We start from the raw sequence: 26,670 nt of genomic DNA on the forward strand, positions 1-26,670 counted from the left end.
TAACTGCAATTTACTTAAAAAGTTTAAAATTCATTTAATACATGTTTGTACATTCCACTGAAAGAAGCATGCAAGAAGAGACTTTTCCATACAAGCTTTTCTCACCTGCCTGGCCCAACCCAACAAGCTTATGGGCTTGGCTTGCAGGTATCTGCAGTTAAATTACTAAATTTAGTAAGTTAATGGGAATGTTGTTTCTTGTTATTCAGATATTGCTTTCTCTGAGTGAACATATCTTACTGGTTTGATTTTAGGTGCTGAGGAGTTTTCCAATTATCAATCTACAGTTTGCTCTACACCATTAAAAAGAAATGGTCCTCCACTGAGGAGGTCCTACAAAATAGAAGACCAAATGGATGACTTCTGAAAGGATGCACAATGACGTGAGTCCTGCTCTAATGGTGAATTTCATTTGTCAGTTTCCCACATAATTGGATCTTCAGGGAGCCATCCTATGGCCTCCGCACATTGTCTCAGGGTCACTGGATAGGTTGGAGTCCCAGCTCTGACCCAGAAAACACTTTTGAGGGCATACAAGCTGGGACTTCAACCCTAGAGGATGCTCTTTCTACCCTCACAGGTGAGACAGTTCCTTTTGCACCAGCTGGGCTCTGAAAAAAGAAGACCATCTGTGGAAGTTGTGTGGAGAAGAAGCTTTCTGGGGAGAGGAGGAGAGAGGCACTGCTGTCCTCCAAGGAATCTTGGCTATGCCTCAGCCTCTCCTCCTTGCAAGGCTTGGAAATCTGGATGAGCAAATTCAGCTGTCTAAATGTTTTGGAGGGCAAGGGGAGCAGAGGGGATCCTATCCTCCTTCGGATGCCAATAATGCTCCAGGTTTGGAGGGTTACAGGCAGCCACAGTGGGTAATTCCCTTGCTGGAGAATCCCCACCAATACAATGCACACATAATGAAGAACCAGTTTAAACAAGATTATTCTTCTTAGTTATCCTTAGACCAATTGATGCAGAAAAAATACTATAATGTTCCTTTAAGTCCAATTTTTCTGCGGCAATCCAACAATCAGCATTAAAAACAGTCTAGACTCACTGTAACATTTACAAATTACATGGAAAATAGGCCAAGGGATGCCATGGAAAGTGTATTAAATTCTAATGGAAATAGCGGACCAATGAATGTAATTCACAGAGAACACCTACCAAAGGCAGTCAAACTAAGTCCCACTGGAAGCAAAAGGTCATGATTAATGTCTTCCAATGATATTAAATGTGACTTAGTCAAGACTAATTTTAGATGAATCCTGCAAGGCCCACCTGGGCAAGTTGCTCCGGAATGACTAGAAATCCTGCAAAAACTCTGCTGTCCAAATGGCACACACAAATTTTATTTAACCAAGACACAAACAAGTAGTTCCTTGCATATTTTGTCATTTTTTCTAGGTTACAAAGGGAATCAAATGAATAAATGTGACAGGAACTTCATTGTACCATTCCGGTTCACTATATTGTTTTCAAGGTCTTTTTAAAAAGTTGATCATGTTAATATTTCCTCATTCCAGAATATAAACGGCAAAGACAAAATTATATTTTTGGTATATGAATGACAGCATATCACTCTGAAGAGCCAAATGCAATGCTTGATAATGCTGTTGTGTCTGCTACCTAAAATGTTATCTTTAACCCAATAATTTTTAAAATAATGATGATTTCTTAAATATCTTCCATCACACAACTGCATTAGCCATCAGATGTTTTTTGATTGTTTGGATTTTTTTTATTGTTAGGAGAGATGTGAGGGTCTTATTTTCTTTTAAGGGTACTTGATTCATGGCTGTACCAAGTGGGCTTCCTCCTCCATCAAGAGAAGGGTCCCCACAGTCTCGTTGCACTCAGGACTCGTATCCAATTGTAAACATGAATTTAGCATCCAGGTCTATTACATCTGGTATGCATATTCCATAATGATCTCTGCCTTTGTTCTCCCCTTTCTTCATGCTATCCCCAAGTTCTCTTTCATCTTTTCATACACCACGTAACTGATGCTGACAGCTGGGAGTACCTTCATGAAGTTCGGAGCTATGCCTCTATATAGTCCCAGGATCCCTTCCTTAGCAAGAATCCTTTGGAAGAGACCAACCATGCTTAGCTGAGGGCCACTTTCCACCATGGCTAAGGGAAAGGTAAGGAAAAAGAAACACAGATTAGTTGCCAATATCATTTAAACATTATTCTACTTAATCAAATAGACCCATTTCCTCAGAACATGATTAAAATAAAAATCACAGAGCAGAATTCCTTCTCATTATATACATTAAGTTTGCTTGGCGGCAACGTACACAAAAGTAGTGAACCAATTTTTAGGCACACGATTCTATGCAAGCTTAAGCAGGACTAAAGCATGTTCCAGCCAGGGCATATATTATCATATACATATAGCATACAGATAGGACATACAGTTATAAAAATTATTAAAAAGGTCTTTGTCTGGGATGATGTAGTTCTGACAGAGCAGAGTAGATACTGATGGGAGTATTCTAGAAAGGCAAGCAGACAGGGTGGTATAGTGGTTAGAATGTTGGGCTGGGGACCTGGAAGATCTGTGTTCTAGATCCCACTTGGCCATGAAGCTAACTGGGTGACTCTCAACCAGTCACAACCTACCTCACAGGTTGTTGTTGTGAAGATAACATGGAGGAGGACTATGTGAGCTGCCTTGGGTTCTTTGTAAGAGGGAAAAGGTGGTATGTAAATGAAGTGCAATACATTTAACGAACAACAGCTGTATGGATGATGACTTAGCCTAGAACTCAGTGGCCATACCAGTGGGAGGGCCTTACCAACTTGTTCCACACAGGTGCGTGATCTCCTGGGGCTCAACACCACCACTCACCTTGAGCCTGCATTCGTGTGCGAACAAGGGCAAGAGGATAACTGGCTAACTGGCCACAAGTACTGGATATGGTACCACATCCCAGCAGTACGAATACTCCTGGGTTGGCAGACTCAGTTGCGTATTTTTCTAGCCACGTCTTCTTCAAAGCCTGCCAAGAAAATATTGAGATAGTTCAAGGTCATCTACTTCATACCCAAAAGGGGCATAGTCAAGCCTTGGGAAGAGCAGCTGCAAGCAAATTTCAAACCCCAAAAGATCACTTCAAGGAATGTTTAGAGCCAATTGTGGTGACTTTGCTGGTGCAGATTTGGTACGTCCATTACTGAAATTATAAAAAGAGATATTGTTGGTGTGGGAGCTCTGCATAATTAACTAATATTCACAATTATCTGGCATACAATTTGCCCAGTGAGACAGATTCTAATAGTCTTTCATCATGCGCTTTATTAGTGAGCTTCCTAATACACCAATCAGCACACGTGGTGCTTCACGACAGAAGCGAAAGCAAAACAAATCCCCACACCAGCTTACCCTCTAAACTTTGATGGAGGAAAGGCAAGAGTGCTTTAAAAAAAGAACAGAGGAGGGATATAAAGCTAATAAATAAATAAATGCAATAGATGAGCTTAACAGTATACCAGAAGCTGGCAAGATTGGGCATTGGTTAGGGCTCCAAAGACCCACCAAACAGAATGCGCCTGTAATAAATGCACCCAGACCCAGCAGTGGCCCTGGCTCACTTGCTGTTTTTGCCTTGGCTGGTGCTCTTTGCAGAAGCATTAACACATTCTCACTCCGCCTGGCCTGGCCTGGCCTGGCCACCCATCTTCCTGAATGGTGGAAGAAAATAGGAGAAGAACAGGGGTAGGGAAATCAAAGGATTGCATGCCTAGGAGCTGGGGCCAACTGCAAATCCTATGTGTCTACCCAACACAAGCAGCACCATCTCTACCAAGCTGTGTCAACTCCAGTAAAAAAAAAAAAAAAAACCAAACTGATCTGTTTCCAGCTTAAATTAGTTAGGGTTATTAGTCATTAGAATCATGCTTGTGGGACCAGCAAAATAAATGAAGTTTCAAGGATGTTGATAAGCAGTGTGAAGTTCTAGCACATGTTAATTATCATTTGTAAAGATCACTTATGTAGATTGGCAAGGAATTAGACTTAAGTAGTTAGCAAAGCCTTCTCAGGGCATTACAGAACAAGAAAGCATGACAGCAGCTAATTAGAGTCAGCAGAGAAGATGGCTGACAGGTAGCATATGCTGCAAACAGTGGTGCAAAATTAATTCAGAATGAAATGTGCTGAAATGTGTGCAGATTAATGTACTGCAATTGTAATGAGAGGCAGCTGTGTTGTAAACTGTAACAGCCGTGGAGCCAGGTAATGGGGCATGGCCCTCCGAACGCATGCAGATGGAGCCCTGCACCATGGACCGCAATCCTTTTATGCAGCCAAGAAGAGGCAGTTGGAGACTTCCGCTTTGGTCTTAGCCAACTATGGTTTGTTGTGGCATCTGATCCAAGGATCACGGTGGCCAGCAATGGTGGGAGGTCCAGGGGCTATTTCTACCCCCTGCACCTCCATGGGCCGCACTGTTAAAAAGAAAGTGGGGAAAGTAACTGAAGAAGTGCCAGTTTGCAAACTGCTCCATAGAGCTAAACAGGTGAAACAAGGGATCAGTGTTAGTCCAAATGCATCACTCTGCTGTAGGAAACACAGTGGTATTGTGACAGCTGGAAAACCTACATGTTTGTGGTGAACTGCTGGGAACAATAGATGGCAAAAGAAGGGGACGGCAGAAGATAAGGTGGCTAGATGGAGTCACTGAAGCAGTCGGCGTGAGCTTAAGCGGACTCCGGGGGATGGTGGAGGACAGGAAGGCCTAGAGGAATGTTGTCCATGGGTTGGACATGACTTTGTGACTAGCAACAACAACAACATAGTCTATTTTGTGAAGTGATAGCCCAGGTTGGCAGGTAGAACATACAGACACCCACAGAGAGAAGATCGAGAGAGAGAAGGAAGGTTCTGAATCCTGGGCTTGAAAGGTTATGAAATGCAGACCCATACAAGATAAAATGGTGATCAATTAACATAGCAAGAAAGGGAGTCTACACATGAGCATACAAACGTCTGTGGACAGAAGAGGAGACCCAACCACTCCAATCAGCGGCCACAGAATACTGTGTCTGAATGCCCAACATCAGAACCTCCAGGCAAATAAAAATGAATGAATTAGCATATTAGAGAAAGGATGCTTGCTAGCTCTCTGCTATGTTGCCTTTCATTACTCAAAGTTGCACTGCCAAAATCCTCACTTGCTGTCAAAAAAGAAAGCACCTGTTGGGATTCTGTTTGATCCATCTGCAGTGGTGTCCCCAGTGCAGGATCAATCCAACTATTACTCAAGCTAGATGTTGTCAATTTTTACTCCAACAGATAATATTTGATTACCTAGTTCCATTATAGAGGCAAAATATACAGTAACAGTACTTGTTGCAAGTTTTCCTAGATTTGTACCACTTTAGACTACAGAAAGATCTAAAGTGGTACAAATTTACACTCCTGGCATGTCTGAATGTTTAAGCGTAATTTAAAAACCTACCTGAACATAAAAGACAAACATGCCTGGAGAAAGTTCTTACATGAAGACCTATTCTAATGCGTGATCCTTCAACTACAGTCTGAAGTGGCAGAGTCCAGAAAGGACTAAGTCATGTGTAGATTCTCAACATCTGACCTGGTTCTCAAGAGCAAGAGGTAGCAGAGCAAGAGACCAGTCCTACATCTTCAGGTTCCCATCCCCTGATATTATCTGCCCACAGAGGACTGGATGGAGTGGGAGGTCACCAAGACAAAGAATTCTCCATCCCTGGAGTACAGCATCCAGTGAAAGATATTCAGGCATGGGCATGAAGAGGTGCTCCTTCAAGTATTTGGGTCCCAAGCCATTTAAAGGTAAACTGGGCTCTGAAAAAAATCAGTAAATATCTGGCCATGCTTGACTCCAATCCAGAGACCACTGCTAGGATGATGATCGTCTTTTAAAACTCTGTTGGACTACTCCAGAGTATATAGCTGGAGCAGAAGAAACCAAAATGACCTATGAATAATAATTTCATTTTTATTCTGCCTTTCTTGCAGGGAGTTCTGGGTAGGACAAATAAGGATTAGTTCACTTCTACATGGGGTATTTCCTACCAAGCAGACCCATCCAGCAGTTGACCCAGAGAGACAGAGTTAAACGGGCTCAATAGCTTCCCTCTTTCTAGGGAAACAAGGGAATTTGCAGATATACTAAAACCTTTTCATTTCCCCATTGTTTTAATGTTTGATTGATTTTAACTGCAGTTTTAGTGTATCAATGGTCGGATGCTTTGAGGCTGTTTTATTCTACTTATTTATTTATTGTAAGCTGTCCCAAGATGTTCTGTAGGGTACAGGACAGCACAGCTTTTAATTAATTAATTAAACTAAATGTCTGTGAGGAAGAGCTGTTTGTCCAAATTCTTATCAGCAGACTGCAATTCCAAGAAGGCTGATTCTTTGGGGAATGCATATTGGTTAAATGGTATCGGAGTAATTTATGTTTGTAACATAGATAGACTAACAGTATCTTACTCATAGTCACCCAATGAGTAGAAATCTGAACTGGGACTCTTTCCAAACCATGTCTAATACTCTATCCATTATGCAGTGCTACTTCAGTAAGACTGTCACAGGGCTTACCCATAAATTCAACTCACCTCATATACTGCCAGGTCTATGCCAGCATAAGGAATTATGCCCAAAATATTGGGAATATACCCTTTGTAAAAAGCCTTCACACCTTCTCTTTTTAAAATCTTCTTGGCACAGTCAGCCATTCCAGAGTACTGTCCTGTTTTACCCACAGCTAGCCTGGTTTTCAATACCTAATGGGTGAGAAAAGATTTGAGGTTAAACACATTTCCACCAACTGCTCCAATAAAAATACTCTGTAGTAGAAACATGTCCAAAAGGGGGCTAACCATTCAACCTCCATCACTGTTAAGTTTCCTACATCCCTGTTAAGTAGAAGACCTCAATTTCCTCAATATCTGCAGGGAGACAAATTTTGCAGGTCCCTCCAAGAAATTTCTGACTCCTGTTGCTGATAACTTCTACAGAAAGTAGAGGAAGGAAGCAGAGAATCAGCTATCCTTGACTTGATTCAAGGATGACCTAGTGAATAAAGTTGCAGTTGCAGGAACTCTGGGGGAAAGTGATCATGTCATACTTAAATTCTTGAGCTAAAAGAACCCAAGCCAGGTATAGCCAGATGTGTATCTTGGACTGTAGGAAAGCTAGTTTTCGTAAACTCAGAACAGTAAGCAACTGTAATGAGAAAATGAGTCTAAGGTGAGTGAGAATTTTTTTAAATGGAATTCTAAAGGCACAATTACAAACAATTCCAAAAAGAACAAAAAGGAAGAAGACGGCAGAAGACACCAATGTGAATTCACAAAAAGCTTAGAGATGATCTGAAAACAAAAAAGGAAATGTACATGAAGTGGAAAGAAGGCCAGGCTGGACAGAAAGATTACAAGCAGGTAGCACAGAGTAACAGGGATGGAATCAAGAAAAATAAACCTGAAAATTTGTGCAAAATGTGTGCACTTTAAAAGTGGAACTCCACATGACTGCATTTCCTACCAAGAGCTGCTTCTCTGAAAGCAGATGAACAATGAATGGAGCATTTTTACAAACTAAGCAAATCGCCCAGTACTTACCTCCATAGGATAGATGGAAGTCTGTGCCGTTGCTCCAGCCAGGGAACCAGATATAAACCTTTCCACTGTTCCTATCTTTCCATCTTCATTAATGAACATTTTCTTATACTGTATATGAGAGGGGGGAATTCGGTATTCCTTATAGAGTCACAAATGGCAGACAGAGGCTATTTTGCAGTCGCACAAATCCAAACATAGAAGCATAGAAACAGAGCGAGTCCGAAGGGGCCTCCCAGGCCATCTAGTCTGACCTCCGGCTCCAGCCGGCTCCGCTCACGACATGCCCACTGCTGGTGTTCTGCAAGGTACTTCCCTGCACACCATCAGCTCACTTTGCCACAGCGCTGTCGCCTCTCCCTCCCCACCATGCAATTGCCAAACCCTGGTGGAAAAGCAATGCCTTTGATTTTCAAGATCCACTGAGCACATCCTCATCACAGTATCGACCACACATCAACTGAAGGATGCACAAACAGGCATTCTTTATGATGGCTCCATGTTGCTCTTCCCCAGATATATTTAAGTGATAGCTCTACAAGGATGAGGGCCGGTTTATCCCCACACTGTTCCTGAACAATGTGCAACCAGATTAACTTCAGGATTGCCTCACCTATTACCAAAAGCAACATTTCTAAGGGTGCCCCAAACTCCTGAAATTCACCTTTATCACCTTCTCAAGGGTCATTAGACAAGACTCCACAGCTCTAATGTTTAGACACCTGTTGAGGCTCCCTCTTTTCACAAAGACTTTCTCTGATGTGTTGCTTGCGTGGTCTACAGCACAAAGAGTGTGCAGTTTTACTGTTGTTTTCTTACCGCATTATTTTCTTTTGCTAGTTTAGCTTTATGCTCACTGCCTTCATACTTCTGTGGAAAGCAGTATGTACATTTGAATCATGGTCATCCGTGGAAAGACTTCCTCAAGCCCTACACTTGGTCCCTACTCGCTCAACTTTTCAAAAGAGTATGAAGAAGCCACAACTTTTTAAATTTATCCTGATAAACTGTATAGCTATTTTACTATTATACTTTTTATCACTGTAAGGTTTTATCATTTTAAATTCTTTGCACCACCTAGATGGCTTTTTAGCAAATTAATTGGTTCAGAAATGCATCTAACCATTCCAAAATGACAAAGACTGCTGCCATTTTCTCCCCTCTTTGCTGCATGTGCCACAGAATCACTTGTAAGTGATCTGGAACTAAACAAGCAAAGCATTTAGAGTATGTATTTAAACCAGAGTGGTAAAGAGAACACTAAGTTCCCTGCAGCAAGTCCAAATTCTCCCTCCATGACTGGGTGAATGCTGTGCATGTTACTCACCCTCTCTCAAACTAACCCTCTGCCTAAGATCATTGCAAGAAGATGGGCTTATCCTGCATGAGCTATCCTGAGCCACTTGGAGAAAGAGCAGGGTATCAATGTGACTTTTAAAAACACATTTTGGGTGCAAACATATGCCTTTTTAGACAGGAGAAGCATCCTACAATTTAAAGCATCCTGGGGAAGCTTCTCAGGCTTTTTTCTGTCTAAACACATCTTCTGATGCTTTAATTTTTAGAAGAGGTGCCAGTTTCAAAAAGCAACACAGTTTGTTCCATCCCAGGAGGGTACTTTCTCCTATAGGAGGATTACTTCTTTACATAACCTGCTAAAGCTGATTCAGAGGTAAATATAACTCTGAAATCCACAGTGGGGCTGTCTTACTCTTGTTCAATGGATTCTGACCTTAAAAGAATCCTGTACATGGTGAGGAGGATGGGCTTATCATGCATCAGGTCACCATATAAAATCGGGCAACAAGTAACGCTAAGGACGCAGCACACAGATAAGAACGTGCAGTACATAGCAAAACATGGTTACGTCCTGCTCCAATAAAATATAAGTGGTTCAAACTTTTTTCTGCACCTTTTTTTACCTCACTCTAATTGAGAAAAATAATATAACTGCACAGGGTTAATGGAACTGCATTAATATTCCCTCCATTTAAGTCCAATCCCTTTGTTTAACATCTTACCCGTTCATACGCCCAGAACTTGATAGCAGTTTCAGGTGCAATTTTAACCACATTGACCCCATTCCCTCTCCATAATGAACGAACTCCACCTTCTTTCACCATCTGCTGCAATCCACCTTTTATGTTCATTTTCCCCTTTGAGCCATGAACCTGTATTTATCAAAGAAAGGGCACATGTAATTACCTGACCCTCATGAAAAGCTTTGATGACAATAAAGCCTTTGTCTTTTTCAACAGAGGAATGAAGTGAACAAGCCCATTGAGACGAGTAAGAATTATTTCAAGTGCTGCACTATCATTCGCTCTCCTAACTTATGTCTTAAAGTAAATTTAAGACTACATGTTAGGCCAAGGAGTGGTACTCATGGCCATTCCTTTTGGTATCTGCCAGGCTCTCTGCCTCCCTAATCTATATTTTATTTGTTGAAGTTATTTATCTTTAAAAAAAATAGGAGGCAGAGATGCTCCGAAGCATTGTGCTGTCTTCCAGCGCCATCTTTTGCATTGTGTACATTTTGCGTGTTTAATATTTTTACTCTCGAGTTCATTTGCTTCTTGCTTAACGCATTCTTGAGAGACTTAATATTCATCACATTTGCCTTATTTGAATTCAGCTGTGATTTAAGATTATTGTATTTCCACACTGCATCTTCACTTCCATAGTCTGAGGCCATTGTTTTTAGAGGCTTTAACAAGTAATGTTAAAAGATCATTACATTCAGAAAGAAAATATTTAATATGAGCCAAGTCCAATGATTAAAGGAGAAGCAGTGTATTTTCCCTCGTTCGAGCATTTTAGCAAAATAGCTGTCCTTTGTTCATTTTTTCCTCTGTCAACCTCTAACCTAGTTACCTGTTTTAGCATCAAGTCATTCAATTCAGGTGACTGTTTATCTTTCTCAAACAATTTCAAGTTTGAGTAGTTCCAACCCAAGCCAATTCCACAGGCAGGCTTAGAGAGTTAGCATCATCCACCCACTTTTCATGGGATTGCCCTTTAAGATCCAAAGATCCTAAGATGGTCTTCAAAGAAACAAAGATGTTTTCAACCATTACTTCCTCTTCATCTTTCTCTTCTTCCATAATGGAAAAAAATAGGGTGGATTTGAGTTTTGGAGCTCAAACACCTACTGAAGTTCCTGGATAACTTACTTTTCTTTCAGTCTTACCAGTATGTCTTCTGGGAAATAAGTATTTTTTGACCTCCATACACATCTTGGCAGGGGCAAGCCCCACCATGACAGCCATGTTGAGGCAATCCCAACATTCCTCAAAATTCCCAATGTGTCCACCAAAAAAGAGCCAATTTAAGCAGAGCTCTGCAATTCATCTGCACTGCTATTCACTTGTCTAGATTCTTTTAAACCCTGAAGCAGACCAGAGCAAGCTGCATCTGAAAAAATGACAGGAAGGAAGAGACTGACTAATGCTCTTGCCCTTCCTGCCCATTTTCTGTTCAAATTTGTCCTTGCTAAGCTGCTTCTTCACCCACTGGAGTCTGAAAGAAAGATATAGGAAAGATCACCTTTCACCATCACAGATCAATAAGTAGCCTGGGGTGAATGATTTTGAGCAGATAAAAGATGGGAAGGAAAATACCAAGCACCCTCTTAGACTCATGCTTCTTTCAAGCAGATCTAAGTTAGTAACAAACCAAAGCTCAGGACTCAGCAAAATATTAAGCTTGATCTGCAAATAAAGTAATAAAAGCACCAGACCCCCATGTCATGATTTGTAACAAACGGGACCTCCAACTCAGGTCGACACATCAAGATTCCCGCCTGGCCATTACAAAGATACATGTTTGGTGTGGTTTTTCTCCCATTATGTGAACTGACCCCATCTTCCTTCAGATTCTTCCTCAAACCTCAGCCCTCCTGCGCAACTCAGCATGACTGTGACTGTTCCATGTGCTTAGATGTGGAACTTCTTAGGACACAAAATAATGGGATAGAGGGGTCCAATGCAAACAGACAGAAGGCACACTTAATTTGAAAAATTAAGAACCCCCAACCACTTTCCCACATCAGTGGCTTACTTCTTCGTTTCTCCTCAGCAGAAGTATGACCCCAGAAATCACCTTGGCTGATTGGAGAGAGGGAGTTGCACAAGGAGGTAATCAGCAGGCAGTGGGAGTTTTCCACCAGCTCCAGGACCTTTCTGAGTTTTCCAGCCTTTCTTTGATATTATTTCCTGTCGTGTTCCTTAATGCCTCAACTGGCCATGCCATTTTTGTAAATGTGCTACGCTGCAGTTCCACATATCTGAATTATAAAGTTCCACTGGATGTGCGCAAGCCTCTGGGTATGGCATTCTTGCTGCAGCTTTCTGGATTCCGGCTGCTGGGCTTTAAAAGACCTACCTGCATCATCACTTTAAGGCGGTCCAGCGGTGCGGTACCTGTTCGAGAGACAGCACCAGCAACCCCTCCGGACAAAAGCTGCTTCCACCACTGACCACTCTTTTTCTCCTCTTCAGTAAATTCATCTGGGATAGTTAAACTATCTCCGATGTCCAATACCTGTAAATATGCAGAGCAGAGGGGGAGAGAGAGAGAATCAGCTGTTGAATTAAGCAACCCTGTATTTAACAGAAAGCCCAGTTATTTAAAAGCTCATACAACACTGTGCAGATTAAATTTTTAAAAAAGAGGAAGGAGGCATGCATTTTTCTTCCTTACAACATCCAAACCAATACTAACTAAAACCCACCATTTCAAAAACTGTACCATCATCATTAAAAATGATAATAAATTGCCGCCTTGAATACGGCTGTAATAAAGACATTGCATTGGCAAATGCAATACTTTCCAGCAAGTGCTGAAATATCAGCAGTTACAAAGCAGTGTCAGACTTTCTTCCAGGCAGACTGGAAGGATTAACAAGATTAACCTCTTGACAATTTCCTAAAAAGATTATTGGTTCAATGACTTGGTAATTCATCCAAGTATTTTTACCTCTATCGAATTACGACATTATTCTTTTTCTTTCTGTTGCTGCTGCTTCTACTGCAACATAATTTGGCAAATCTATCATATGGGTACCTCCCTCATTTTCTACTATGATTCAAGTATTGTATTTTGGTATCTTTACATGTATAAAACACAATCTAGCAAATGTTGTATTCGTCAAAGCCCATTGCTTTCCGTTATAATTAATAGTTTCCATATTTCTTCACTCATACATGTATGCAAACTCACATATATACATGTATAGCTGACCAAAATGGAATACACGCAGTCCTCGGGTTACAAATGAGTTCCCTTTGCGAGAAAATAGAAATTCATCTTTAAGTCAAATTTGTATGTAAGGAAGGTCATGCATAGTCAGCCATCCACAACTGTGGGGGTTAGGGGTGCAGGAGCCCCATGAAAGTCAGAAAACCGCAAATATTTCTACCTTGCCCCCCACTGCCTGAACTCACTACTGCCTCCTCTTTGCATCAAGGAAATGCCAGAGTGCCATCTCCGGATCAGCAGGGCAGGAAGGCATGCTTTGGTGGCCTCCCTCTCTCCCCTTTCATTTTCCTTCTCTCTCTGGTGATGCTTTGGAAGCCCTCCCTCTCTCCCCTTTTGCTTCCTCTCTCTCTCTGGTGCTGACAATTTTCTGCAGTATTTTTTAAAACGAATAAGCTTTATGGCAGTTCGTTTGCAAGTAGGGGTTGTTCATAACTCGAACATTAGTAACTTGGGACTGCCTGTATTGGAATCTTCTGCAGAAACAGGCTACATGAGACAGATAATGCACTGAGGAGAAATGAGCTCAAGATAAGAGATGGCAGTGAAGTTTGACACTTCCAAGTTCTGTCGTAACTCAGACATTTACAAAATTCATTTGGGATCCGGTACTTATTAAGACGCTGAACAGAGAAAGAAACACCTGTTTTGATTGTTTAATATAACTTTATCAGGAAATTATGGTTTGCTCAATCAGGAATGGTAGGGAAATGGTGAGGTGGTCCCTGGAGACCTAAGCACCACTGGGTACCTGCAAGTTTCAATGGTTAGGATACACCTTGTGAGAGGTATACAGTTTTAAGTGTGTTATCAGGAGACTCATTGTCCAAGCAGATATATTACCTATTTCAGAGGAAGAAGGAAGACAAACAGCTTCATTTCTGTTGGCTACTGTCAACAAGAAACCTACAGTGGGCAGTGTTTATTTGAGTGTCTGGTTACACATTCAACATGGAATAATTGCCCATGGATTACCCACCCAACACTGGATGCCCATAATCCTCTGAGTTCAGAGATGTGCCAGCAGATGCATTGGATAGTACCCTTAAAGAGTTATCCTTAATCTGGAGTAAATACATGCAACTCTCATACAGGCAGGGGCCAAAGAGGAGGATCAGACCTTCCCCAGTCCCCGTCTGCTTCCCCAGATCTCATCCCCAACCTGGGTGTGTTTGAGGAAGTGTTATCAAAAGGAAGGAAACCTCCCCTGGTCAGGGAAGCCACCAGAAAACTTTGTGGATTTTTACAGCAACACTGTGTGTTAATACAACAGGAAAGTTGCTGTCACAATGCTGCTCTAAGAGGGAATTTTTTGACAAAAATTACTTAAGCAAGCAAGAAGGCAATTATTTTTATATAAAGAACTTAAATACAGACTTTCATTTTCATCATTCATTAAGCAGAATACATTGGGGGACTATTTTCCATTACAATTACCTATTTCATTATATAATTCAGTAGACCCCAAAGACTTTTCCTGAAGTCGTAATTACGGATAATGTATGTATATTTTAAATAAATTTAAAGCCACTGTCTCAATCTATCAATCACACTGATATTTTAATTTTAGAAATCAATATTCCCTCTGCTTCAGATCTGATGCCACTTTCAAATTGAAGCTGCATTGAATTCCAACTCTGTCAAAAGGTAGCCAGCAGGGGGCAGTGTGTATGCGGCAGAGCAGTACCATTCGGCTCTGAATGACGTTCAGCCCAGCAGCTGGACTGTTTCACAGTACTGAACCCCGGGAACGCAGAAACACATCAGTTAACTAAGGTCAAAAACGTGCATTTATATTTTCAAGAATATTCTAAATGAAGCGCCTCACAAGTGTTCATCATGAATTATTACTTAAACGGAGTCTTCAGAAACACATCCCTGCTCACCTAAGTTAATCAACAGATTTGATTCTCTTCCCAGGATAATTCTCTTTCTTTATCTTTTATGAATCACACACTGGCTGATTTAGTGGCGGGACCTTTGTGCTCTCAACTGCAACTCTACTGTGAATGATCACTGTGAATAATGCAATTGCGTCCTGCATGTAATTTCTGTTCACCATTGCCTCCCCATCTCCACCAACTGCAGTGGGACCTCGGCTCATGGATGCCTCAGTTCATGACCAAATCGGGTTGTGAACAGAAATTTCATAAAAATTTTGCCGCAGGTCGTGAACTCTGCATTGGGTGATGAGCGCGAGCGCGCTGCCTTCCCTGCACGATCGGGTAACAGGCACGATCGTGGTCGTGCTGGGGGGAGAGATGGCCGCATTCGTGCTGGGGGAAGATGGCCACGATTGCACTCGTGTTCCCTGCCTGAGCGCACCTGCCTGCCTTCCCCCCGCAGTGCACCCGTGTCAGTCTCACCCCCAGTGTGCCCGCAATCATGCCCATCTCCCCCCCCCGCACGATCACTGGTGGGGGGCGATGGCCGCGATCTTTGTTGTTCTTTGTCACTTTGCTTCACATTTCTGTGAGTAAAAAAAATAGTTGCAGAACGGATTAACCTTATTTACATTGACCCTTACGGGGAAATGTGACTTGGCTCACGACCAATTTAGGTCAGGACCAGAGTCCTGGAACAAATTAAGTTCGTGAGCCAAGGTACCACTGTATATGTAGTGCATATGCAGTTGAAACTCTTGACATTCTCCATGCCATAGTCTATGACAGCTTGTGGCAGAATAAGTCTGGAAGACTTTACAGATTTTTGCTGCAGCCATTAACATGGCTACCCACTGGAAACTCCCTGCCCAAGATGGCTTGTGCATCCCTTTTGCACGGTGAATTCTAAGAGTTCACCACAGTTTTCCAGTTTGGAACATGGGAATGACTCCTATTGATTTCCACAGGACTTATTTTCCAATAGATGAGTACAAGGGTTGCATTTTAAGAGGAATTTTTCCTGAAATCAGTCCATTTCTTCTACGGGAAGAACACACAGGATTGCTGCCAAAGCAGAGAACACCGCACGGCAAGAGACCCCAATCAATGGGCACATGAGGATTTGAGACATACTGTGGGCACCACTACAAAATAGCTCCCATTTCAGAGGTGCCACGGGAGCCTGGAGAGCTTGTGGGGCACCCCTGAAGGTTCCACAGATGCCATGATGCCCCTAGAGGGCACACTGGGGAACCCTGCTAGAGGGGCATTTGAATGACCCTTGCCTCCTTTAGGAGTGGCGTCTTTGCATTCCTCCAGTATTTTCTCCTGTCCTGGTCAGTAGCACTGCTGAGAGGAGGACCTTAATGTGCCAGTACAAACATGGTCTACAGCATTTAAGCCAAAGCGCAGTTCTGTATTAATGGGAATCACAGAATCGGCCAAACAAGAAATTTATAGAAGACATTACAACAGAACCGTATATTGTGCTTTGTAATACAAGTAACTTGCATCACATTGCTAGGGAGGGAGGAATTGGTGCTGAGTCTCTCATGGAGTGGATCATGCCCCAGCTCAAAACACGTTACACATGTCCTCACTAATCCTTACAGCTCTATAAAGTAGACCAGTGTTATTAGCCCTGTATTACAGATGGTGGAGGTAAAGGGGCAGAAGCTTACTAGTTGTAACTAATACAGAGCAAACACAAACGGTAAGCTCACCCTCTTGGTTCCAGTTGTTATTATTTATTATATTTATATTCCACCTTTCTCCCTTTGTGGAACTCCGAGTGGCTACATGCAGCTCTCACCTGGTCTCGCCTCCAAGTTCAGGCCAGCCCTAGACCTGCTTAACTTCAACATGGTGGATGCCTTATGTGCCTTCAGACCATTCTCTGGTAGTTATGTTTACCCATAATTAGAGTACAAGAAGCAAAAATGCAAAAAAAGCTCCTGTCGTATGTTTTCAGAGGTTTAGCAGCTATGCTCATCACCTGGGGAAGACGGACTATAAACTGTGACAAGGTCTGGTGTTTCCACACTGAGTAAATAAAAAAGTAATCATGTTTGACTCATAGTTTCTATACTGCAATTAAGCTAAACTGCACTTTGAGGAAAGGCTGCCTGCTTTGATTATGCCAAAAAAAAAAAAATACCCCATTTTTTAAAGAACTGCAAGGTACTTGCTTTGTCCGCAGCATCTTGTCACAGCATCCCTGCGCTGCTATGACAACGGCATTCAGGTGATCATTACCAAAGGCTACTTGCACACATAGGGGCACCTGCTACTTCTAAAGATAATGGAATACTCTTTATCTAGGAAAAAGAGTGAAGTTATTTAAAAGATTAACTATGAGCTCTCCAGTGCTCCCTTTGCTCTAGAAGCATTTGTCTCATTCATCCAGCCAGGATCAGCATGACTTGTAACTTCACAAAGCATATAATTTTTTGTGAACCTTTAAAACTTTATTGACTCTTTGGCTCCCTGGATTTGTACCTCCTTTCTCCCCAAAACACAAATGTAGAGCCAAATATTAAAGTACTCCTTTGAGGGGAATTTACTTTGGGTATTCACCCACTGGACTCAAAGTTGTCAAGAATTCCTAGATTAAAACAACACAAGCTCTATCAGGGATGAATAACTTCATAAGCAAATGCATGAGACAACATTTAAATAAATACAGTTAATAACAGAACCATGATAAAAATTACAAAACATACTCACTGTGGAATGTTTCCAATAACGGATGATTCCTTCAATGTCTGTAGCAGGATTAAACAAAAAATGGTCCCGCCATTCATTCCAGTCCACGGACATCGTCCCATCAGCATCCATGCTAAAAATTCAGAGTGGAATGATCAGCATTTTGCCCACTATTCTGCCAGATTTCTTTCTTTGAATAATGAGCAAGAATCTTCACTTGGAACGTTCTCATTCAGTACATTTGTTTTGCCCTCTGATCCCACAGATCAGAATTCTTGTTTGTCCTTTCAAGGATCCTAAGGGGTAGATCATGACTATTCCAATTTTTCCCTTATGAGAAAATGAGATAGACAAATGTTGACTTTTCCGACTGGATAGTAACCCAGCAAATCCACATAGCTGAAAATGAATTTGAACTTGGGGCCAAACTGAGCATTCTACCAGCACTTAATCAGTGTGTTCTGCAGGCATTCCAGTTCATTGAAAGGTGCATTCAAAGGGGAAGATTTTTTAAAGTGTTCCCCAGCCTGCTAATGATTTTCACAAATGGAGGAAATAATTACACCATAATCCATCTACTGTCATTTTTGGTACTGCTCCACCTATCTTTTTCCCAAGGTAAACTCTCCAACCACACTAAAGAGCTTCAATAGCACCTCTTGCGCTATTAGTCTTGACACACATCTTGCTTTGTCTTTCTGTTCATTTACCTGATTCCATTGCAGACATCACACTTAAACGTGGACTATTGTTATCCTCACTCTAGTTAAGATTAGAAAACCTAATCTAGGCTTCCAAAGAGCATATAAAACAGCCTTTCTGGTGCCCTCCAGATGTTTTGGACTAAAATATCCATCACCCTTGACCAGGCTGATGAGTGCTGTAGTCCAAAACATCTGGGGAGCAGAGGCTACCAGCGGACTTCCTTGGACCCTGCAATGAGAGAGTCTGGGAAGATGTGATGTAATCAATAAGCATTGATATCCAGCACAGCAGCATCATGAAACTCCTCCTACATGATCCCCAAAGAGTGGTCCCATCCACCATGACCAGGAGCACTCTTCTCTTTATATCTATCCCAACGGTGTTGGGTCTCACTCATTAACAAGTATTATCAACTCCACAGCATTCCCCAAACTTTTACCAGGTGTACAGGGTGGTGAAGAGTGGAAACTTAAAACTGGAAGTGCATTTCACTGTTCATGGACATGTTTTGATGAGCCTCCAGCTTTACTACAGCTATAGCCTTGCCCATTTTATTGTGTCTCCTGGCATCCCAACTCCCATTGATCTAGCCAGAACTAAAAGATGAGGCTATGTGCCTTAGGGACAACAGTGATGCTTCTAGGACCCCTTCGGGCCAGTATCCTTATGTCTTTCTTCAAGACAATGTCCCTATCTATACAAAGGCAGACAGCAGCAGACACATCCAAAAAGGTGGCTTCATTTTCCAAGGTACCTCTCAGCCTTTCATATGGTACACTCTATTAATCCAGGAAATAGTAGCAACTGCTGACCTTTGGAGAATCTTCTGTGCCTGCTTTTCTGAAATATTTATACCCAATATCTTGAGGGACGCCACAATCTCTGATGCATCAATTATTCCTTTACAAAGTAGAGAGGGAGAGAGGACAGGAGATGAAAGACAAAATAATGAAAGGTTCTACAGCTTCTGGTAAATTGACTTTACAGACTTTAAAATATTGGCTTCTATTATAGAAAGTCAAGAGAGAAGCACCAGGAATAGGGTGAGGAGAAACACTTTCTTTTGAAAGGGTAATTTCCTGCATTGATCATATATAGGAATTACAAGTCTACCAGTAATCCTAAGAGAACTTTAATATAGCAGTGATTGAAATCAGGATCCTACCATCGTTGTTTTTGTCCAGACTTTTAAATGCCAGTTTCATTTTCTTCTCATGATCTTTAAGATAATGTGTAAATTCTTCAAAGTCAAGCCTGCCATCCTGGTTAGTATCTCCAGCTTTGAAAATTTTCTGTTCAAAAAGTGGACATTGAAGAAGCATTATTAATGATGCCTATCTCATTTTCCAAAACAGAGTTGTTTTCATATGTTGCAATAAATGATCCAAAATTCCCTAAAAAGGTATAAAAAGCATAAATGCAGCCTGGTATTTACTTAAACAGGAATCTCTTCTTGACCAAAGCTTACCACAGAAAAATTATAAGGGCTACTTTCCAACTCATAGCCATATACACCTTTACTCCATTTGCATAACCATAGAGTGGCATTCAGCCACAATACTAGTGAATGAAGATCTCATTAAGATATTCATATGGTTAAATATTGATTTGTCAAGCGATTACCAAAGTGCAGGTTCTGATGTCTCATTTTCCCAACAGGCTGGGCTCCAGAGCAATTCTTAATGGAGCAATACACATAGGAATATTAAATATGAATTGGTCTGCTGGACCAGACCAGCCAGTCTCTCGACTTGCTTTTCTTAAGATGGCATCCTCCAGCTATGTGGGCCATCAAGCTCGAGCAGGGTGATAAGTCCTGCTTGTACACTCTTGCTGGATGGTGTCCAGGTGCTACCTGAAGATCCCCACATATTTAACCCTGGAGTAATAATTCAGCATGAATCCCTTCAGAGAAATTGTTCCAAAAGTATTCGTGTGTGTTTTAGAAGTTGAGAAGGGTCATTGTTTTGAGTATGTTCATCCCACATTCCCCAAAGCTTTCTATCTACTGAGTTACACTTGAATTGTTGCAACATCGCTCAAAGAAACCAGAACACTGATGTACCCATATGAGACAGAGAAGAAAAGCAGCGATAAGGCAACACACAACTTAGGCGGCCCATCTTAACAACTGGACATACGAACATTCTTCCCTTCTGCCAGAAAATCTCTATTAACTCTTTATATTAGGCACAATGCAAAAAAAAAAAAAAAACCCTGCATACAAACCAACATCAGAAAAGGCAGCATTCAGAAACAGAGGAGAAAGAACTTCAGCCTCCAGAGACATTCTGCTCTGGAGGAGATCAGGCTGCTAAAATGTCTCCAATTAGCCTCTCCCAACCTGACGCCCACCAGATGTTTTTAGCAACAACTGCCAACATTTCAACCAGCCATTGCTAGGAATGCTGGGAGTTGTAATCCAACCCATTTGGAGCATACCATGGTGGAAAAGACTGATCTAAACAATACAGTGAAATAAGCAGACTTAGTTGTGCCCAGTGCTCAAAGAAGGCAGTGCTCAGAATGGGTCAAGTGCACTGTTCTTTCTTCTAGGAAGAAGGTGAATATACATGTTTTGTATAAAGTTAAATTAAAAATTAATTAATGTTAAATTAACCTTAAATGCAGGACCACATACACAGCTTTAAAAAAACACTGTTGAACAAACAGGTATAGGTTACATTCAAAAGCTGATCAGCAATAGGCTGAAAATATGCAAAAACAGTAATCTTCCTATACAAATTCTCTCTAATAGAGAATGATATTTGTTACCTTTGGTGTATGTCACAATGTGCATACTATGTATCAGAACAATGACTTGGATCCAAACTTCGTAGTGCTTAGAGTACACCTATTCACATTGATGGAACTTATGACTGATTTGCCCCATTGATTTCAGTGGGTTTACTGCAAACAGGATATGCATTCCTTGTCAATGCAAACAAATGCTCATTTGGATTAATCCACATTTGGGTGTGTCTGTCTATTCAAACAACATACTGAAAAGGAACCTGGTGGCTTCTTTGTTATAAATGAATTGAGTATCAGTGGAGTTGCTTGTGATACACACCTTATAGCAGCCTTCTCCAGCAAGGCCCCCCAAATTCCTGGGACTACAATTCCCAGCATTCTGCCTTTGGCTTATGGGAATTATCAGGATGGACAAAAGACAGTACTTCTTCAGGCAATACTTGGATCGTGACATCCAGTGCCAACTGATCTCATTTATTTACCAATTGTTTTTAAACCCCCTTCCTCCTTTGTGTGCAATACAGCAGTGTACAAGAGCAAGACCAAAATTAATTACACAATACAGAATGTTCAGTTGTACAACTGTTGCAATGAATGCCACTAGCTTGCATGACTTGCCCAGAGCACAACTAGCTTGCACACCTGCATGGCACTACGCCAGCAAGGAAATAGCCGTGATATGCAAATAGCTGAAAATAATGCAGAATTTTGTTGTTTTCTTAAATACAGGCTAATTTCTGTTCACAATCCCAAACCAACATCTTTTGACCTAGATCATGTACAACAGGTATTGCAACTGGTTCAAAGGCCAGTGTCAATTAACCCATGAAATGTTTGTGCTACATTAGCAGCACACAATTCATTCATAACTAATCCCAGTCATCTATTTTTCTGAAGAATAGTAAGGAACAATATAACAGAAGTTCAGACAGAGGCTGAAACAAGTGAAAAGCAAAATATCATTGCTATTAATATGTGATTATTAATGCGAGTTTCATTGTAACTTGTGAACACTAGTGTCTTCTCACAGGCACAAATATCTAAATGTAACTACACCACTCTGTTGTGAGCCGCCGCGAGGCTTCGTTGCAATGGGGGCGGCATAAAAATGTTTTAAATACATACACACATACACAATTTTGTGTATTGTTTATGATTATTTGATCCACATATTCCTTTTCTATTCCAGTCCTGAAAATGTGGTACTGCCTCAAATAATGCTGCTAAAAAGGAAAATATGTATCTTGCTCAGTTATGTAGTTGCAGGAGTAAGTTTGTCAATGAGAATGTGGTGCAACAGGTTTGGTAACCTAATATTGAAAGCTCTAGATTTTCATTTTCCAGTTAGTACACAGTTAAAAACAATTGTCTTTACAAGGTTAGTGTGATGGCAAACATAGGGTAATCCCTGCAGTAAGGCAGGTGCATTGCAAGTTCCATTAAGAAACAGCAAATTGTCATTTACTCACTGATTTTTGTATTTTATTTGTGCTGTGAGCTGCCCCGGGCTTTGGCAAGGGGCGGCATAGAAATGTTTTAATAAATAATAAATAAAAGAATTCATTATAACATTTTACTGCTATGGAGGCCACAGTTTGGATTTTCTGCCTCACGCACCAAAATGCCTTCTGGCCGCATTGCTACTATTAATTGCAACTATTAGAGGTGCCAATTAAACCTCGAAAATATAAATGCTCTCTCAAAATATTCAGGAAGGAAATGTTTTCTTTTTCCTCAAATCTCTAGTACATTCATTTATTCATTCATTCTAGATTTCTAGCCCACCTTTTCTTCTTTTAAAGAACACAAAGCGGCTTCCATTATTCTCCTCCAGCTCTCAGTCTTATTCCCACAAGAACCCTGTGAGGTAGGTTGGGCTGCGAGTCTGTGACTGGCCCAAAGTCACCCAGTTGGCTCCGTGGCTGAGTGGGGACTAGAACCCAGATTGTCTGAATCCCAGTTCCATGTTCTTAACCACTACACCACACTGGTTATCACTGAGATTACATGCTATTTCACATGATATTTAAGGTGTATCTATATAAGATGCAGGGGACTGCAGGTGGCGCAGTGGTTTAAACAACTGTGCTGCTGGGCTGGTTGATCGAAAGGTCACCGGTTCGAATCTGCACAACAGCGTGAGTTCCTGTTGCTCCGTCCCAGCTCCTGCCAACCTTGCAGTTCGAAAGCATGCAAATGCAAGTAGATAAACAGGTACCACTTCGGTGGGCAGGTAACAGCGTTCCGTGCACCTCGGTGTTTAGTCATGCTGGCCACATGGCCATGGAGACTGTCTGTGGACAAGCGCTGGCTCCCTCGGCTAGGAAACGGAGATGAGCACCACCCCCTAGAGTCAGGCATGACTGGACCTAACATCAAGGGGAAACCTTTACCTTTACCTTTTATATAAGATGTAGAACATGAATGTGACAGACATGGTCCCAAATAAATCTATCATGATGGCAAACCGGTCATTGGTCCATGATTAACCAGAGTTCTCTGTTGAGTGTACACTTCCTTTTGCACTCATATTTGCCTCTATGGAATGTTTGACACTACCATGACTGTTCTCACACTCACAGAAACGTTCTATCAAAGCTTTATTATTTCATTCTGTTCATCTCAGACACTGATCCTAAGGACAGATTTACACAGTAAGTCGGGTGCACATCTGCTGCCAGAAATGATGATCTGGCAGCAGATTCTCCTCTTTTGCTCCCCAACACCGTATAGTAAACAAGTGAATATGGCGTGATGCTCTCATGCTCCGAGGGCTCAGGATGCACTAAAATCACATCACCACTGCTCTTTCAAGTTGCTAGAGCTGGGGAAGTGGAGGGTAGGGGAAGAGGAGATGGGCCTGTTGTTTTTGGCAGCAGACTTACATTTAATGGGTTAAACGATTTTTTAAACAATGAAAGAATGTGTTTTTATCCTAAAAAAGAGAAACCAAATTGCTTGTGAAAATTGTAAAAGCACACTGCCATCAAACTAATTTTTAATCAATAAAATAACATCAGAACAGTAGAGGCCAAATTAAAACAGACTGACAGGAACAGAAGAGAAAGTTAAAAAGGCACCCTAGAGAGGTCCGCCTGGCACCGTCATTATATGCTTTTCAGCACCAGGTCAAGACCTTTTTATTTGACCAATATTTTAACATAAAGTAGTTTTAATTGTACTAGATTTATTTTATTTATTTTAAATAGGTTAGTTTTATGCTCAGTTGTGGAATAGTTTATTTTATTTAAAATTTGAAACAATGTTGTAAGCCATCCAGAGATGACAGTGATGGACAGCCTACAAATTTTCTAAATAAATAAATAAAATAAATAAAGAGTGAGTTCCCAAGGGTCTCCAGATTTTTTTTTTTTTTTTTTTCAATTTCCATTGCCTGGCAAGGGGCATGAAGGCCAGGTTAGCATCCCATGAGTTCCACCGTAGCATGATGACAACAAAGGCACTCAGCCATGTAACTGTCCATCCAACCTTGGAAAGCAAGAGGATAGAGTATATTACCTGGCAAATACCTAAGCGAACGTGCAAGTACACACGTACCTCCAGACAAGACGGAGGTCCTGTTGGTCGGCGGATCGGGCTTCGGGGAGGGTGAATTGAACCTAGTCCTGAATGGGGTTGCACTCCCTCTTAGGGACAAGGTCCGCAGCTTGGGAGTGCTCCTCTACCCAGAGCTTTCACTGGAAGCTCAGGTGACAGCGGTGGCGAGGAGCGCTTTCTTTCAGCTTTGGCTGATCCATCAGCTGCACCCCTACCTGGAGTACGACTGCCTGGCGACAGTGACACATGCGTTGGTGACTTCCCGCCTCGACTTCTGTAACATGCTCTATGTGGGGCTACCCTTGAAGAAAGTCTGGATACTTCAATTGGTTCAAAATAGAGCTGCCAGGCTGCTGACGGGGACTGGGCGCTATGGTCACATGACTCCAGTCCTCCGTCAGCTTCACTGGCTTCCCATTGAAGTCCGGGCCCAATTCAAGGTGTTGGTGATGACCTATAAAGCCCTTAACGGCTTGGGTCCTGGTTACCTGAAGGAGTGCTTACATCCATATATGCCCGCCCACCCCTTGAGATCTGCGGGAGAGGCCCTTCTCCGGGAACCCTCCGTGAAGGAAATTAGGAGGGTGAGTACTCGAAGGAGGGCTTTCTCTGCGGTGGCGCCTAATTTATGGAATGCGCTCCCCAGAGAGGTCCGCCTGGCGCCGTCGTTATTTGTTTTTCGGCGCCAGGCGAAGTCCTTTTTATTCAAATATTATTTTAATTGTTAATATTATTTATTCATTTTATTCTTTGGCCAGGGCAACTTAATTTATATTGTTAATTTATATTATTCTATTTTGAAGTTTATTTATGGTTGCGAGCCGCCCCGAGGCTTCAGCGAATGGGGCGGCATAGAAGTCTCCTAAATAAATAAATAAATAAATGTGGAGGCCTTTCTCCAGGCATCCCCATCTCAGCCTGTTGAGAGCTTGCTTAAAAGGCACTCTTAGGTATGTGCTAGGACTGTGGCCGTACTGCAGGCGTTCAGCTCCCTTTCTGTAATTCTGTGCAAGTGGCACAAATTGCTGGAAGCAAAACATCATGAAACTGAGGCTGCTGTACTTTTGGGCACATCTGTGAGAAGGCAAGATTCACTGGCAAAGACCATAATGCTAGGGAATTCAAAGGCAGAAGAAGACTGGGAGGGCAAACTATGAGCTGCACGGATTCCATCACGGAAGCCAGAGACTTGCCTTTACAAGGGCTGACCTGGGCTGTCAGGGAAAGGATATTCTGGCCCGTCACAGATTCTCAGCCCAACCCACCTCCCAGGGTTGTTGCTGTGGAGACAACCTGCCGACACATCAATTGCAGCACCACCACAAATGGTGGTTTGCGTCCTCCAAGGGAAGCTGAAGTTCACGTTCTGTTGGAAGAGGCCACCATAGGACTGGGCAAGGGGTTTGGAGGTCAGGCAGCCTTGAGCCCATGCATGTTCCGGGCTCTGGTGAGCAAAATGGAAGACACAGGCCAACAGCACAAGCAGGAGCAGGGCAGAGTCCAGCTTCTTCCCCACGCCCTTTGTGGGCAGCCTTGCCAAGCTGCAGAGATGCATTCAGAGTCTCCAAATGCCCGCCTGGTTGCCTGAACTGGTCTCACCTGAATGGGACGCGTATTTGCTGTGCGTTTTCTCTAGGTGATAATGGACGTCTTCCCACATGCTGAATATATTTAGGCCGCTTTAGGAGAATCTTCGGACAGGAAGAGCGGGATTTTGGAAAAACTTCAACAATGGGCGCAAAAACACGCGATTCCACTGACGGCCTGCGCTGGTTTTAGCAGCCCTTCAAGCACGGGGCCAGCCTTCCTTTGCGAGGGCCTGCCCGGGACTGCCGGCACTGGCTGCCTCGCCCCTTCCCCTCCGTCCTCGCCCCGCGCAGCCCGCCTCCGCCCAGCCCGGCGCCCACCTTCTCCGCGTCGTCTCCCAGAGGCAGCCCCAGAGCCCGGAGGCCGCTCTGCAGCTCGGAGATGTCCACTCGGCCGTCCCCATCGAGGTCCAGCTTCTTGAAGAGGTTCTCGTACCGCGCGTTCTTCCCGGGCGCCTCGCAGGCGGCCCCCGGGAGCGCGAAGCCGCTCAGGAAGCGCAGCATCGCGGAGCCCGAAGGGGAGCAGCGGGCGGGGAGCGGAGCGGAGCGGGGCCGGGCAGTGGCGATCGGCTGCGAATGCGCCCCCGAGGAGCGCGCACGGCTCGCCCCTCGTCGGCGGC

The 26,670-nt window shown here is 42.5% G+C and overlaps 1 protein-coding gene across 1 annotated transcript; it reads right to left on the reverse strand.

Annotated features, from left to right (window-relative positions):
• Window positions 1-1,321: 1,321 nt before the first annotated feature.
• SLC25A24 (solute carrier family 25 member 24) lies at window positions 1,322-26,670 on the reverse strand. The gene is made up of 10 exons (XM_044432499.1): window positions 26,372-26,670; window positions 19,318-19,444; window positions 18,965-19,052; window positions 17,469-17,580; window positions 11,986-12,144; window positions 9,624-9,773; window positions 7,606-7,713; window positions 6,601-6,768; window positions 2,849-2,999; window positions 1,322-2,127 (listed from the first exon to the last, which is right to left on the reverse strand). Exons 1-10 carry the CDS (start codon window positions 26,552-26,554, stop codon window positions 1,949-1,951), a joined length of 1,425 nt encoding a protein of 474 aa, XP_044288434.1. The 5' UTR covers window positions 26,555-26,670; the 3' UTR covers window positions 1,322-1,948.

This window comes from Varanus komodoensis, unplaced genomic scaffold (genome assembly GCF_004798865.1).
Source record: "Varanus komodoensis strain SLA01 unplaced genomic scaffold, ASM479886v1 scaffold24, whole genome shotgun sequence".
NCBI lineage: Eukaryota > Metazoa > Chordata > Lepidosauria > Squamata > Varanidae > Varanus > Varanus komodoensis.

Coding starts and splice junctions, on each gene's coding strand:
- SLC25A24 (XM_044432499.1), bottom strand. CDS start 26,554: ATGCTGCGCTTCCTGAGCGGCTTCGCGCTCCCGGGGGCCGCCTGCGAG. Junction 7,714..9,623: donor AGTTCTGGGCGTATGAACGG/GTAAGATGTTAA, acceptor TCTCATATACAG/TATAAGAAAATGTTCATTAA. Junction 2,128..2,848: donor CACACGAATGCAGGCTCAAG/GTGAGTGGTGGT, acceptor CCTTTCCCTTAG/CCATGGTGGAAAGTGGCCCT.